General features: G+C 40.4%; 1 protein-coding gene and 1 non-coding gene across 2 annotated transcripts in view; one reads left to right on the top strand and one right to left on the bottom strand.

Moving 5' to 3' along the window:
* NSMAF (neutral sphingomyelinase activation associated factor) overlaps positions 1 to 16,082 on the bottom strand; it is a 62,618-nt gene that overhangs the window by 40,739 nt on the left and 5,797 nt on the right. Inside the window, exons 2-4 of the mRNA XM_065902999.1 lie at positions 5,377 to 5,466; positions 195 to 273; positions 29 to 96 (exon numbers count right to left, since the gene is read on the bottom strand). Of these exons, the coding sequence (XP_065759071.1) occupies positions 29 to 96; positions 195 to 273; positions 5,377 to 5,466 (237 nt within the window). The remainder of the gene's footprint in view (positions 1 to 28; positions 97 to 194; positions 274 to 5,376; positions 5,467 to 16,082) is intronic.
* On the top strand, positions 14,796 to 14,867 carry TRNAG-ACC (transfer RNA glycine (anticodon ACC)). The gene has a single exon. It is a non-coding gene; the product is annotated as a tRNA-Gly (tRNA).

Raw genomic sequence — 16,082 nt, 5'->3', positions numbered from 1 at the left:
AGTCAAAACAGTTGTTACAGTGACATACTTTGCAAAGTGTCTATTGGCTTCATTTTCTCCATGTTTTCCTATTTTTATACAATCCCTCAAAGGAATCTGTATAAAATTGAGAGAGAGAAACGTTATAAAAATAAGACAAGGTAAAATGTACACAAATATAGGGCTATTTCTCTTCACATTGAAAGTATGTTTACCTTAATGATGGGTTGGGATATTGCATCCGGTTCAAAAATAACTGATTTTGAACATATTTTTAAGGAGCCTCTGATTTTCCTAGAGATAAAGTACAAAGGGATATTATTAATGAACATAACAGAAGTCACAGAAGAATCATAACCCATTTTAACTAGCATGTAGATGACTAAAGCATCAACTAATAAAAGATCAAAGACAAAGGTATGAAAGGTTAGACAACATAGCAAAATAATTATCCTCATCTTCTAAAGAAAATAACCCTGAATATTCACTGGAAGGACTGATGCTGAAGTTCCAATACTTTGGTCACCTGATATGAAGAGCCTACTCCCTGGAAAAGACTGTGATGCTGGGAAAGATTGAAGGCAAAAGGAGAAGCGGGCAGCAGAGGGTGGTTAGACGGCATCACCGACTCAGTGGATAGGAATGTGAGCAGACTCTGGGGGATAGTGGAGGACAGAAGAGTTCACTGTGCTACCTAACAGTCCATGAGGTTGCCCAGAGTTGACACGACTTAGTAACTAAGCAACAACCATCACCTCCTCCCTAGAGGTTAAAGAAACTCCACGTGTTGTAATAGAGTCTCACTGGTTGAGAAATGTCCCGGGTATTTTACTCATTATCACTTCACTTGGTCCTCACAACTATGTGCAGTTTTCTGATCCTTAAGAAACACAGATTCCACCCTGTCTGTGGTTAATTCTTTTGACTTCGAATTTCCTACATCTTAAACACCTGTTCAGAAGACCATACTGTAACCCTAATCCTTTTTAAACCTGACATTGATTAGGTAAGGGATTTTTTTCTTTATAATCATGGAAAAATAATAGTTTGAATTTAGCACATAAAAGGCTTTTGATGGTGATTCTGGGGTACATAGGAATTCAGGGCAAAATTGTTTCTGTGAGAATAAGCAATTTTAAAGAGGCTCTACCTACTACTATAATACCAAATACATCAGCTGTCGATCATTTTTCTCCTTTCCTGGAACACGGATAAGGCTCCAGTGAGCCTGGGGGGACGCCTGCCCGAGTATGCTAGAGGCCAGTGTGCCTCACTAGCCTGAAGCCAATAAAAAGCTACACTTCATTGTCTTTTATTGACTGAATGACTTTTATTAATGATCAGACCAAGGCAATAACTTATTATGTAATCAGAACACAGGTTAAGAAATGATGGGAAAAAAGAAACCTTTTAAAAAAACATCTTAGTTTCCAAGACTATATTTTGTCTACAAGGAAAGCTCCATGCGCTTTTTTTTTTTTAATTACTTGTATGACATTTGGGCTTTTCCTCCAGCCATTCCTTGGTTTCCTAGTGAACCCTTCTCACTCTGCCCATCCCAGGGGTCTCTTAATTGAAGCAATTATTTTACTTGGATTTTAGAAAGACCCACCTGCTCTCCCTGTCCCTGTGTCCCCTCCCTGAGTCAATTATTCTACCAAACACTCTCACATTCTTCCTGGCTTACAAAAATGCCAGTGGCTTCCTAGCCCACAGGATAAAGCCCCATCACAATCTGAGAAAGGCCTGCCTCTGTGTACACATGTATATGTAAACAAATGGATGAGAAGGCTCATGGTAAAGGTCATGATACAATCTGCAATTCTTCTTCCTCAAAGGATCTTTTAAATGTTCATTTTTATATCATTTTTTCCATGCTGTTAACTGCATTTACTTCTCTAACACCCTAAATTACCTAATAATAACTTAAGTACTTTTAAAGCAAAATCTAAAGAAATGCAAATAGAACAGAAAACTCCCAAGTACCAATCCACTAGGTTTCTGCAGCTGTTAAGATGCAGTCATTCCTGTTTTGTGTCTAATACCCCAGAACCCTACTGGATTTTAGACAAATTCCCAGACCTCCTATACTTCATCTGCTGTGTTGCGCTCAGTCACATCGCCTCTTTGTGATCCCATGGACTGTAGCCCACCAGGTTCCCCTGTCCATAGGATTCTCCAGGCAAGAATACTGGAGTGGGTTGCCGTTTCCTTCTCCAATACTTCGTCTAAATATACTTTAACATGAATCTCTCAAGTCCTTCAATAAATGACCATCATTACATATCTACAAAAAATAATAATTCCTTAATGTCATCAGGGTTGAAATCTATCTCATAACTGTTTTTTATAGTTGGTTTGTTCGAAGCCCACATTTCCTTTAGCCAAGATGTCTCCTAATATCTCTTAATCTAAGACAGTGTTCATTTCCCCACTTTAAGGACTTTGCTAAACGCGCCTCTGTGGTTTTCATCTATCGCACTTCCTTTACGTCAGAGGCAGCGCACATGTACTGTCCTCCTCTCAGGAGGCCCCGCTGGGTTTAATGCACCTCGACACGTGCATGAAAATGTTTCTCAGCAGCTTTTCACCTGCTGGTTTAGCAGCCGTATGTCCAGATCAGGGGTTGGCAAACTTTTTCAGTAAAGAGCCAGAGAGCAAATATTTTTTACTTTGTGGGCCATTTGGTATCTGTCTCTATTCAGCTCTATTTCCCTGTTGTCCTAGAAAACCAACCAAATACAAGATGTAAACAAGTAGGCGTGACTGCATTCCAATAAAAGTTTATTTAAAAAAAACAAGTGGCAGCCAGATATGACCACAGTCTGTCGATCCCTGATTCACTAGGGATTGAAAATTGTAACAATCCTTCAGTGTTTGTTATCTATAATTTATCAACAAAGAACAGCTTTAATTATCTATGATTTGGTCACCCTGAAGTACAATTTGTACAAGGAAAGCAGGAAAATGCTTGATCTTTTTATCAAGTTTTAGAAAAAGGAGTCGGTAAATGATAGGTAAATGATACACACATACACACACATATGTGTATGAAATTATTTATATTATATATATATATATATATATCATTATGAATTCATGGAGTTGAGCCCTTCTGGTACACTCCAATCCCCTATAGTCATTCTTTTTTAATGCTCAATCTGCTCCATTGTGTTTTTTTTGCCCAACTTTTCAGGATGGCCTTGTACCCTTTTAATTCGGTATGCAATCGTTTTTGATGCTTTTCCTTACCTGCCAGGATAACAAGATGCTCCACCAGGCTCGCCTGCCTCAAATTTCCCGCCCTCACTTAGACTCAGGCACTTCCCCTAAGAACCCTCATTCCCTTCACTGGAGACAGGCATTTAGTGGGTAGCTCACGGCTACTGAGCCACTTCTAGGTCTTTTCAGAAGGCAGAGCTAGAAACTACTTTCTTTTAAAAGAAAAGCATGTGACTCCATATAAGCATTACCAATTCAAAGATCCCAAGGTTTTTACTTAACTCCTCTAATATTAGAACTATATCTCCTTTATACTGAAAATCTTGATCTTGGCACTTTGCTTTGTCTAACTGTATAAAACTGTGTGCATAAAACAGTTCTAAAATAATACAAAAATACTTAATATTACTACTAAACAATTTATGACTTTTTTTTGCAATTTGTCCTGAACTGAAAATATATTTCACCAGAGACACAAATTATTGTGTTGTGAAGTTGATTAAACAATTCTTTTCTGTGATTAATCCTCCAGCCTTATATATAGTTAGGTTCATTTGTTTCATTTTCTTTTTAATTTTTAGAATTTTCTGCTTCTCCTGAAACTTAATAAAGAAGTAAATTCTATATTGCATATAAATATTCCTATGGTTCCAAACAGAGCTATGAAAAAAGGTACATTCAGAGTAGTCTAGCTGTCATCTCGGTATTATCCCTTGATCCCTCCTTTTTCTATGCAGATAACCATTTCCATTAGCTTTTCACTTATGCTTTAAAATATATATATATTTAAATTTTAAAAATATAATCAATATAACTTCCCCATTCTTATATGAAAGATGGCATCCAACACAAAATATTCTTCCCTTGCATTTTTCACTTAATATGTTTTGGAGAAAAATCTACAGTGACACACAGAACTTCTTCATTCCTTTGTTAGTAAATAATACTCTGGCATGTGGTCATTCCATAAGTTATTCAGTCACCCACTAAACTGTTTCCAGCATCTTGCTATTACAAGTAGTACTACAATAAATAATCTAGTACATGTTTCCATTTATATACTTTCTAGTGCATCTCTGAGGTAGTTTCCTACAAGTAGCATTGCTAGATCAATAGGATAATATACATGCAATCTTGCTAAATATTACCAAATTCGCTTCCATGGAACTGTACTATTTCAACCTAATAATAACTTGAAAATTACAAAAACAGCTTTCAGCTTGCTTGCTTATATTTGTGCTTCAATAATGTACCAGTGTATTCAATTTTAAGCAGGACATTATTATGACAGAGAGCAGAGGAGCATTGGGAGAATAAAAGGTATGAAATTAGAGAAAAAAAATATGTTCAAAATTCTAGAGGTAAAAAAGCAAGGTTCTACTTTCAATTAGAAAAATAATTATCTAATATAATTGAATGCCAAGGAAACAGATATGCCCAAACGTATCAAACAAAAAACTAAGTGAGTTTCATTTTGGCTTGTATTTAAACAAATACTGCACAGTTTTGATTTAAACAAAAACTACATGAAGAATTAATGTTTTTGAACTGTGGTATTGGAGAAGACTCTTGAGAGTCCCTTGGACTGCAAGGAGATCTAACCAGTCAATCCTAAAGGAAATCAGTCCCGAATATTCATTGGAAGGACTGATGCTGAAGCTGAAACTCCAATACTTTGGCCACCTGAAGCGAAGAACTGACTCACTGGAAAAGACCCTGATGCTGTGAAAGATTGAAGGCAGGAGGAGAAGGGGACGACAGAGGATGAGATGGTTGGATGGCATCGCTCACTCGTTAGTAAGCTCTGGGAGTTGGTATTGGACATGGAAGTCTGGCGTGAGGCAGTCCATGGGGTCGCAAAGAGTCGGACACGACTGAGCAACTGAACTGAACTAGACACGGTTTTGATCCTTTCAGGAATAAAGGATATTTCATTTTTAAAACGGTAAAAAGTAAAGTGTTTATCTAATACCAAAGCATGTTCTAAATTGTAGCCCACAGTTGTAAATGACAAGTCAAGAGAATTAACAGATACATTTTAGTTAATTCAAAGTTGGCATTTTAAACCAAAAAAACCCCACAAAACTTCATTATATACTTTTGCACAGTTTTCAAAGGGTGTGGCCAAAGACAACAGAAAAGTCTGTAAGTCTGCAGAGATCTGAAACTCCTCACCTTTCCTTCTGGCTGCCCTTGTGCTGAATGTGATGAGCCGTGTGCTGTTCAAAGTAGTACTCCTCCAAGTTAAGCAGGAGCAAGGAAAATCTACATTTGGAGAGAAAAAAAAAAGTCAGGTTAATTTTTTTAACATAGTAAGAAAGCAGAATATTTTACAATGTGTTCCCAAAGTGCTTTTCCATCTATTACATCAAAAAATACTTATTAAGTGTGTATTATATGCCAGGTATGCCTCTCCATCCAGAAAGACCTGTCTAGCTATGCCAAAAATAAAACTGTTTTGTTGCTCAGTCGCTAAGTCACGTCCGACTCTTTGAGATCCCATGGACTGTAGCCTACCAGGCTCCTCTCTCCATGGAATTTCCCAAGTAAGAATACTGGAGTGGGCTGCTATTTCCTTCTCCAAATATGTTTACCAAGTGGATCTATTATTTCTTTACAGAAACTCCAAATTTCAAGAAACAAAACTTGTTCTTGCCTGAACAAAGCTCGGAGCCTTCCCACCTACAGAGTTCTCGTCCTCTGTTCCCTGTGACTGCACCCTGGGCTTCTGGCCCACACACACCACTCCAGTGACATGGCTCAGGGGTGGGTGGGTGCCTCTTGCTGCTCTCACAAGACCACAAGCCTCTGAGAGGTAGATCTTTAGATATTCCCCTGTACTCACTGGAAAAGACCCTGACGCTGGGAAAGACTGAGGGCAGGAGAAGTAGGGGACAACAGAGGATGAGATGGTTGGATGGCATCACCGACTCAATGGACATGAGTTTGAGCAAACTCCGGGAGAGAGTGAAGGTCAGGGAAGCCCGGCGTGCTGCAGTCCATGGGGTTGCAAAGAGTCGGACACGACTGAGTGACTCAACAACCAACCTAATGCTTGCACAATGACTACGTCACAGGTAAGATAAGCAAGTTGAAACTGAATGGGATTGAAAAATAGTTCCTTTTAAAGTTTGAAGTGCTTTTTAAAAAACAAAGCATTAGCAAAAGGTATTATTTAGCTGTATGGCCACAGAACCAAACACGTGGCAAAGAACTGGAAGCAACGGTTTTGTTTTGTGGGAAGGACCCGGAAACACCAACGGCACCGAGTTACAGGGAGAGACAGGTTTGCATGGAAACGTGGCACTGGAGCTGGGTCTTGAAGTTCCTATGTAAGAGGGAAAGACATCTAGATTAAATTTGGCAGAACAGATCTCTAGATTAAATATGGCAGAATAGAACCTAGATTAAATATGCAGAATAGACCTCTAGATCAAATACAGCAGAATAAATATGTATGGTTTATTTCTGCTCCCTCTGGAAATAACAATACAATGTAAACAAAAGTATTTTTTCAATAGTAAAAAGCCATAGACTACAGAAAATTGGAGAGGCGTACAAGCAAGTGAGAGAGAACAGTAAGTTTGTGAGCAACAGACAGTGAAAGTGAACAGACAGTAGATGGAGGAATTAGCAGTGACCAGAAACCAGAAGAGCTGATGCCGCCAGAGAAGGCACCAATCAGGAGAAAACCAGAAGTTCCACGACTGCAGGAATAAGGTAGCAAGAAGGCAGGGGTGACGCCAAGGTGATGTTCAAAGTCCAAATGAGGCTAGTCACCCAGATTCCTCCCCTGAAGTCCTCCCGACACAGTTTTTCAATAACAAAAGTAAAAAAGGGGCTTCAAACTAGACATCAAGCACAGTGCGGAGCATGAGAAGAAGGTGATTACACAAAAATCAGGAAGACACATAACACTCCAAGTAACAGTCTGGTGGATTATCTTTGGAAAAACCTAGTCCTAGAGAAAAGACCCATGGCTACCAGCATTTGAAAGAACATCATCCCACACTGAAGCCCAGCAAAAGAGGCCTGCCCACAGGAATTACATGCTTCCCCCTTAAATATAAGACACCCCAAGATGACCAGCTTCCAGTGTGAAAGAAATAGACCAAGCAAGCAGAAGAACACAACTTGAAGGACTAGAAATGATGTACAGAAAAAAAAGGTCCAAAGACTTTAATTAATATCCTTACAAAGAAGAAATTATATCCATAAACCAAGATATGGCTCACTTAAAAATTTTGAACCAACAGAAAAATAACTCATAAACTAAAAATAATGACAGCAGGAACCAGCTCTACCATTACAACAGGCAACTTTTATTGGGCTGTTCTACACTGTAAAATCCATGAACAAGAATTAATCACGGGCTAAACTGCCAGAGCTCAGTGTAAAATGCTCACTATTAGTACCTACTGTGAATTTCAATACAATCACAAAAGTTAGGATTGCTAGGAACATCCTTTGATGCATCAGGTAATTTCCAGGAAGGTATAAATCAGAGAGATAGTTACTAAGTACCCTGTCCCTCACCTTTAGCTTCTTAATAAGCTTTAATGCTTTGCTTGGGCTGCAGCTAGGCAACCCTTCCTCCTTCTCCTTCACCTCCCCACTTCTCTTAGAGAGAGGGTAAAATAAAGTAAGTATTTGTCAATAAGAGAATGGCGTAATTTTGTTGCTGTGTAGCACAAGCATCCTTCATAAACAGCCAGCTTTTCCATATAACTAAGATAGAATCGTATCTTTAATATTGTTAAAATGTCATACTAGCCAAATGTCTATACCAGCCAAAGCAATCTAAATATTCAGTGTTATCCCTAGCAAACTCTCAATGGCAATTACTGCAGAAATAGAAAAAAAAAATCCTAAAATTCATACAGAATCAGAAAGCTAAAATAATTGAGAATAAAAAACAAAGCTGGAAGTCTCACAGTTCCTGTATGAAAAGATATTACAAAGCTACAGTACTAAAACAATGTGGTACTGACATGTAGACCAGAGGAACAGAAAGGAGCGCTCAGAAATACTCTCATATTGATCAGGTCTTCGACAAGGGACCAAGGTCACACAACAGGGAAAGAACTGTCGCTTCAACAAATGGAAATCTGGGTATTGACATACAAAAGAACGATCCTGAACCTTTCATTATATATATATTAAAAAAAATCAACTCAAAATTAATTAAAGGCCTAATTTTAAGACCTGAAACTATAAAACTCCAGGAGAAAACATAAGTGGGATGCTTCATGACATTGGATTTGGCAATGATTTCTTGGCTATGACACAGCAAGCACAACAAAAGCAAAAATAGATAAGTGTAACCACATCCGACCTCTGTGACACGGAAGTATGACTGCTACTCTGCAGCAAAGGAAACAACCAACAAAGTGAGATGGGGGGATTTCCCTGGGGGTCCAGTGGCTACGACTCCATGCTCCCAATGCAGGGGGCCTAGGTTCCATCCCCAGTCAGGGAACTAGATTTCACGTGCTGGAATGAAGACCCAGTGCAGCCAAATACTAACAAAGTGAGAAGGCAACCTACAAAACTGTAGAAAATATTTGCAAACCATATATCTCATAACAAGTTAATACTGAGAACATATAAAGAACTCCTACAACTCAACAAAAATTAAACTAAAAAATGGACAAAGGTCTTAAATAGACACTTGTCCAGAGAAGATATGCAAATAGCCAGAAGGTGTATAAAAAAGATATTGAACATCACTAATCATCAGGACACTGCAAATCAAAGTCTCATACACTATTAAAAACAACAAACATTTGTTTGAGGATGTGGAGAAATTGCTGGTGGAATTGTGAAATGATGCAGGGGCTATGGAAAACAGTACAGAGGTTCTTCAAAAAATTAAAGATAGAACCATCATGTTCAGGTTCCCTCTGGTGGGCAGATGACTCCTATCCTCCCTCCCAGCCTCACAGATTCATGCATCTCTCACCACCTGCTTCTTTGGTGGTGGTGTTTAGTCACTCGGTTCTGTCCGACTCTTTGTGACCCCACAGACTGTAGCCCACCAGGCTCCTCTGTCCGTGGAATTTCCCAGCCAAGAATACTGGAGTGGGTTGCCACTTCCTTCTCCACCTGCTTCTTTAGCTACTCTTTAGTCCTTCCAAGTCATCTAATTACTCTAGCAACCAGGGTATGTTTATTGACTCCTATTAATTAAAAGGCTTGGCTTCTAATGCTCCATGCCTAGAGCCAGAATCAAAAGCAGAATGAGGTATCACCTCACGTGGCTCAGAATGGCCATCATCAAAAAGTCTACACACAACAAATGCAGGAGAGGGTGTGGAGAAAAGGGAACCCTCCTACACTGTTGGTGGGATGTAAACTGGTACAACTACTACGGAGAACAGTATGGAGGTTCTTTAAAAAACTAAAAATAGAACTACCATACGACCCAGCAATCCCAACCCTGGAAACATATCTGGAGAAAACTATAGTTTGAAAAGATACACACACACCAATGTTCATCGCAGCACTATTTACAACAGCCAAGACATGGAAGCAACCTGAATGTCCATCAACAAGAGGAACGGATAAAGAAGATGTGGTACATGTATACAGTGGAACATAACTCAGCCATAAAAAAGAATCAAATGCCATTTGCAGCGACATGGATGGACCCAGAGATTATCATATAAAGTAAATCAGAAAGACAAATGCCATATATGAATCATATGTGGAATTTAATTTTTTTAATGATATAAATAAACTTATTTACAAAGTAGGAACAGACAGTCAGATTTTGAAAATAAGCTTATGGCAACCAAAGGGGAAAGGCTGGGTAGGAGGGATAAATCAGGAGCTTGGGATTAACATACACATGACTATATAGAAAATAGATAACCAACAAGAACCTGATATATAACACAGGGAACTCTACTCAGGAACCTATGTAGGAAAAGAATCTGAAAAAGAAGGAATATATCTTTATGCATAATTGAACCACTAGCTGTACGCTTGAAACTAATACAGCACAGTAAATCAACTATATTCCAAACATTTAAAAAATAAAAATAGAACTACCCTATGACCCAAGAGTCACACTTATGAATACAGTGTGAACATATCAGAGATATTTGCATATCCATGTTCACTACAACATTATTCACAATAGCCAAGAGATAGAAGCAATCTAAGTATCTGTTGATGGATGGGTGGATAAAGAAAATGAGGCATATACATACAGTAAAATATTTTTCGGCCTTAAAAAAAAAAGAAGGAAGTCTTGTCACATGCTACAACATGCAGGAACCTTGAAGGCACTGCTCCAGGTGAAATAAGATCGGTCACAAAAAGACAAATACCACATTGTTCCACTTATCTAAGTATCTGAAGTAGTCAAACTCTTAAAGAAAACAAAATGGTGGTTGCCAGGAGCTGGGGGGAGGACAGAGCTTCAGTTTTGCAAGATTTGAAAGTTCTAGAGATTTGCCGCACAACACATGAACATACTTAATACTACTATACTGTGACTTAAAACTGTAAATACTTAAGTAAAAAAGTAGTAAATCTTAGGTGCTTTTTTTATAAAAGGGTTTTTTAATTTTTTTTATTTTGTTGAAGTATGTGGGTTTTTTGGCCAATAAAAATATCACATCAGGTACTAAGAACTAAAGACATTATTTTGGTAAATAATTTATATCCTCCTTAATGTACCAATATGTCTATTTTGTAAGAAATGTAAAACACATAATGAAAGAATATAACTAAATCGCATTATTCAAAGTTAAAGGATTAAGAAACCTTTCAGAGTTTTCCTTTTTACTGAAGTTTTCAATTATACCTGCTTGAGAATTTTTGTATGTAAAAATTATTACCATAAATTTACACTGTGTTTTGAACAATGATTTTCAAACTGCATTCCATGGAGTAAAAGTTTCCATGCTTTAAAAAGAACCTAAAAACCCTTTTATAATTTTATGATCTCAGCCATTAGTTTTGTATCAGTATAACAGACAATAAATTCTTTCTTTAGGAGACCCTGGGTCCTGCTCCTAGGTATTCCTTAGTTCAATTCATGTTTCCAGAACTGTAGTGGCATTTTCTGTAGATAAATTGACTCATTCGGCGATTGAACTTTCCTGAAAAAGATTCTGGCCCATCCTCATAAAACATCCTGCTCAACACTTAACCAACAACGTAAAACAAGTTCACTGCGGGCAGCTCTCAGAGCTAAGGCTGCATTCACAGCTGCTCAATGATTGTTCAACACCCCACTGACAAACAGTCTTTAGAATGGAGCCCGAAGATTTTGCCGGTCAGTCAGTTTTCTAGGTTGGAGATGTTGAGGAGATCGAGAGAAGGGAAAATGTGCCAGCTCACGTTAGGAGCATGTTCGCGGCCGGCTATCCTCTACTTGCATCTTTACTCTGGGCACCTCAACACGATCCTTGGATGTAGCCAGACTGTAGGGACCCCACTACCTACCTGGAGAGCTGGCTTAACTAACTTGAGCATTTCTTAAAATGGCCTCTGAAACAAGAAATGAAATTAAGGGGTGATCCAGTGGTTAGGGCTCCATGATTCCACTGCAGGGGGCACAAGTACAAGGAATGAAATGAAGAAAATGTTGAACAGACGAGGGCGAGAACATAGTTCTGAGACCCACTGTTAGAAATGTGCCCCCAATGATGTACATTTGACAGCAACCTCTGAAAACATGAATCTTACTCCACCTAACTCTATGAACGTCAATTTCTCCTTTTTCAATTCTGCTATTAACACAAAAGGAAAGCTTACTCTGCCAAAATTCAGCTGAACTAAATCTACTCCATTTTGCCAACCCACCAGTCAGAACTCTGTCAAAAGAGATTAGTTTAGCGTTAGATGACTTCACAGCGAGTTTATGCTGCAGATGGGTGACTACTTCCTCTTCAGTTTATAAACAATCTGTCTCATCTGAAATAATACTAAACCTGTGTTTCTCAAGGTCTTTCAGTTTCTTCACCAAGGGTCACAGCCCTGGGAGCAGGCTTCCAGGAGGGTTCTCTACACCACCGAGAAGATAAAGGTGGAGTTTGAAGGAACAAACAGGAAATCCAGATGAATGCTTGATTACTGTTATCTCCAGCAGGGCTTCTCATGCTTTAATTATCCGGGGATCTTGTTAACAGGCAGATTCTGATGCAGAAGATCTGACAGGAGCCTGAGACTCTGCATTTGCTAACAGGCGCCCAGACAGAGCTGATGGGATAGCCACAGACCACACTTAGTGTAACAAGGTACTAAGCCTCCATGAACGAGGCTTGGAGCATTCCTGAATTGTTCTAAATGTCAAATATACCATGAAAACAAGCACTGACCCAGGATGTAAAACAGGAGCAGCATGCTGCGGTGGAAAGGGGGCTGGACTGGATCCGAGGACATTTGCTTTAGGCTCAGCACCGCCATTTCTTGGCTACTGGACTCTCGGTAAACCGCTTTGCTTTCTCAAGCCTCCAACTATAAAGTGAGGGGCAGGGAGCTACAGCTTAGATGACCTCAAAAGTCCTTTCTTAACCAGTGGGTTCATAGATTTACTAAATAAACTTGGGTTTAAAGAATCAGCAGGAATTCCATTTCAGGCATCATGGCAGATTAAATGTCCAAAGAAACAATCTCAATACAGAGCCTCTAAAACTGCTAGATTACTGAAACTTCACACGCTTGGCTGAGGCGATGGAAACGTAAGGGAAGGTCTTGGAAGAGAGAAACCAAGACGTCAGCAAGGCACCAGAGGAGGCTTTTCCCAGCTGTCTGAGCAGCAGAGCCTGAATCCAGGAGCGGACTGAGATGGGGAGAGGGAAGGAACAGAAAAGGCTAGGGTCGCCTCTAAGGGTAAACATCCGTTGGATCACAGAAAAAGCAAGAGAATACCAGAAAAACATCTGCTTTATTGACTACGTGAAAGCCTTTGACTGTGTAGATCACAACCAACTGTGGAAAATTCTTCAAGAAATGGGAATACCAGACCACCTTACCTGCCTCCTGAGAAATCTATATGCAGGTCAAGAAGCAACAGTTAGAACCAGACACGGAACAACAGACTGGTTCCAAACTGGGAAAGGAGTACGTCAAGGCTGTATATTGTCACTCTGCTCACTTAACTTATATGAGTACATCATGCAAAATGCTGGACTCGATGGAGCACAAGCTGGAATCAAGATTGCCAGAAGAAATATCAATAACCTAAGATACGCAGATGACACCACCCTTATGGTAGAAATGAAGAGGAACTAAAGAGCCTCTTGATGAAAGTGAAAGAGGAGAGTGAAAAAGCTGGCTTAAAACTCAACATTCAAAAAAACTAAGATCATGGCAACTGGTCCCATCACTCCATTGTTTCCCTATCTATTTGCCATGAAAACAGTGAGAGACTTTATTTTTGGGGGCTCCAAAATCACTGCAGATGGTGATTGCAGCCATGAAATTAAAAGACGCTTGCCCCTTGGAAGAAAAGCTATGACCAACATAGACAGCATATTAAAAGGCAGAGACACTACTTGGCCAACAAAGGTCCATCTAGTCAAAACTATGGTTTTTCCAGTAGTCATGTATGGATGTCAGAGTTGGATCATAAAGAAAGTTGAGTGCCGAAGAACTGATGCTTCTGAACTGTGGTTTTGGAGGAGGCTCTTGAGAGTCCCTTTGACTGCAAGGAGATCCAACCAGGCAACCCTAAAGGAAATCAGTCCTGAATATTCATTGGAAGGATTGAAGCTGAAGCTGAAACTCCAATACTTTGTCTACATGATGCGAAGAACTGACTCATTTGAAAAGACCTTGATGCTGGGAAAGATTGAAGGCAGGAGAAGGGGATGAGAGAGGATGAGATGGTTGGATGGCATCACTGATTTGATGGACATGAATTTGAGCAAGCTCTGCAAGCTGGTGGGAAGCCCTGGACAAGGGAGCCTGGCGTGCTGTAGTCCATGGGGTCGCAAAGAGTTGGACACGACTGAGCAACTGAACTGAACTGAGGGTGAAGATAAAAAACCACCCACCCTACCTTCCCAGAGGGATATGGCAGGACCTTGGCCCCGGGCAGGGGACAAAGTAAGTCTCCTTTACAGCTGAGACTACAAGTCTGCCTTAACACACATTAGGGCTAGAATTCACACCACCTACTGAGCCAAATAACACTCAGAGCAAACCAGTACTGTCTCTCCCCCAAGCCCAGGCACATACACACGGAAACACTTTCTGGAGAAACAGAAACAGATCTCATTGAACCGAGATCTCCAAGAATAAACTCAAAGAGGCCACCATCAAAAGCCATTACACAAACGAAGACGTAAAATGACTAAATGAAGGTCAGTACAAGCAGCAGACCTCTCGTCAAAACTGTGAAGCCTACAGTTAATTTATTTTCTGCATCTGATCATTATAATAGTGCTTAGTCTCTCAGCCGTGTCTGACTCTGCAACCCCGTGGACTGTAGCCCGCCAGGCTCCTCTGTTCATGGGATTTCCCAGGCAGGAATACTGGAGTGGGTTGCCACTTCCTTCTCCAGGGGAACTTTCCAAGCCAGGGATTGAACCTGGGTCTCCGGCATTATAGGCAGATTCTTTATCATCTGACGGGCTTCCCTGGTAGCTCAGACGGTAAAGCATCTGCCTACCATGCAGGAGATCCAGGTTCGATCCCTGGGTCGGGAAGATCCCCTGGAGAAGGAAATGGCAACCCACTCCAGTACTCTTGCCTGGAGTCTGGTAGGCTACAGTCCATGGGGTCGCAAAGAGTCAGACACGACTGGAGACTTCACTTCACTTTACCATCTGAGCCACCAGGGAAGCCCGATCATCACAAGAATAAGTTAAAAGATATAGGACATCCAAAACACAAAAGAACAGACTTTTATAAAAAATGACCAAGGCAGCTGTAAGTGAGCCAAATGAAATTAGGAATTTAAAAATATAGTAAGTGAAATTAGGGAATTCCTGGGTGTCCAGTGGTTAGGACTCGGCACGTTCACCACTGAGGGCCTGAGTTCAACCATGGTTGGGGAACTAAGATCCCATAAGCCACGCAGGGAAGCCAAAAACAGAAAAAAAAAAAAAAAGTGAAATTAAAACTTTAGTGCAAATTAGGCAACTAGTGAGAAAGTAAGTTGTAACATGGATTAAAATAACCTACATGCAACACAGAAAAATCAAGATACATATTAAATAGTTGTTAGGAGAAATTAGCGGCTTAAGGAGTGACAAGAAGCAATATTCCCCGAGCTGAAGATTTAGCTACAAATTTTCCAAAACTATTCCAGCTTGAGGAGCCCCAACTAGCAGAGATGAACAGAAGGAGGTGTCCACGCAGACAAACCCCAAAACAGTACAAAGAAAAGACCTTACAAGCAGCCAGAGAAAGGGCAGATTCCTAACAAATAATGAGACTTGAACAACAGGGGTGTGTTGCAGGCTAATCTCCCCAAATAGAAGGTGGCCCCCCACAAAGCTCCACGGAAACCTGCTCTGGTCTTGTGTTACTGGCAACAGTCTGGATCAACAAGGCTTGAACCTCGGTGTCTTAATCATGCCGGAGAAAGTGCTGGAAGCCCCCTAACCGTGTTTACAGATATACAAACCCTGACCTCATCCACTGCATCATGCAGACTCAAGTTCAAGGCTGAGATAGCCCCTGAGCAAGCCAGGGGAGGCGCCAGGCCAACCCAGAGCCACAAAAATTGCATGGGACCTGGAGAGCAGGGCTCCATCACAGCATAACAATCCCTCTGTATCCTGGCCCTCGATCACCCCACGGGGCCCAGGTTCCTCCTGAAGAGAGAAGCCTGACCCTGCCAGGGGCTAAGAGCCACACCCAGAGGGCAGGCACACAGGTTACTGATCTATCTGTACTTTGTTGGGTCTTCCCTCCCC

The sequence above is a fragment of the Muntiacus reevesi genome, chromosome 12 (genome assembly GCF_963930625.1).
Source record: "Muntiacus reevesi chromosome 12, mMunRee1.1, whole genome shotgun sequence".
Taxonomy (NCBI): domain Eukaryota; kingdom Metazoa; phylum Chordata; class Mammalia; order Artiodactyla; family Cervidae; genus Muntiacus; species Muntiacus reevesi.
Note: the sequence above shows the minus strand (reverse complement) of the source record. Positions and strands in the feature narration are given on the sequence as shown.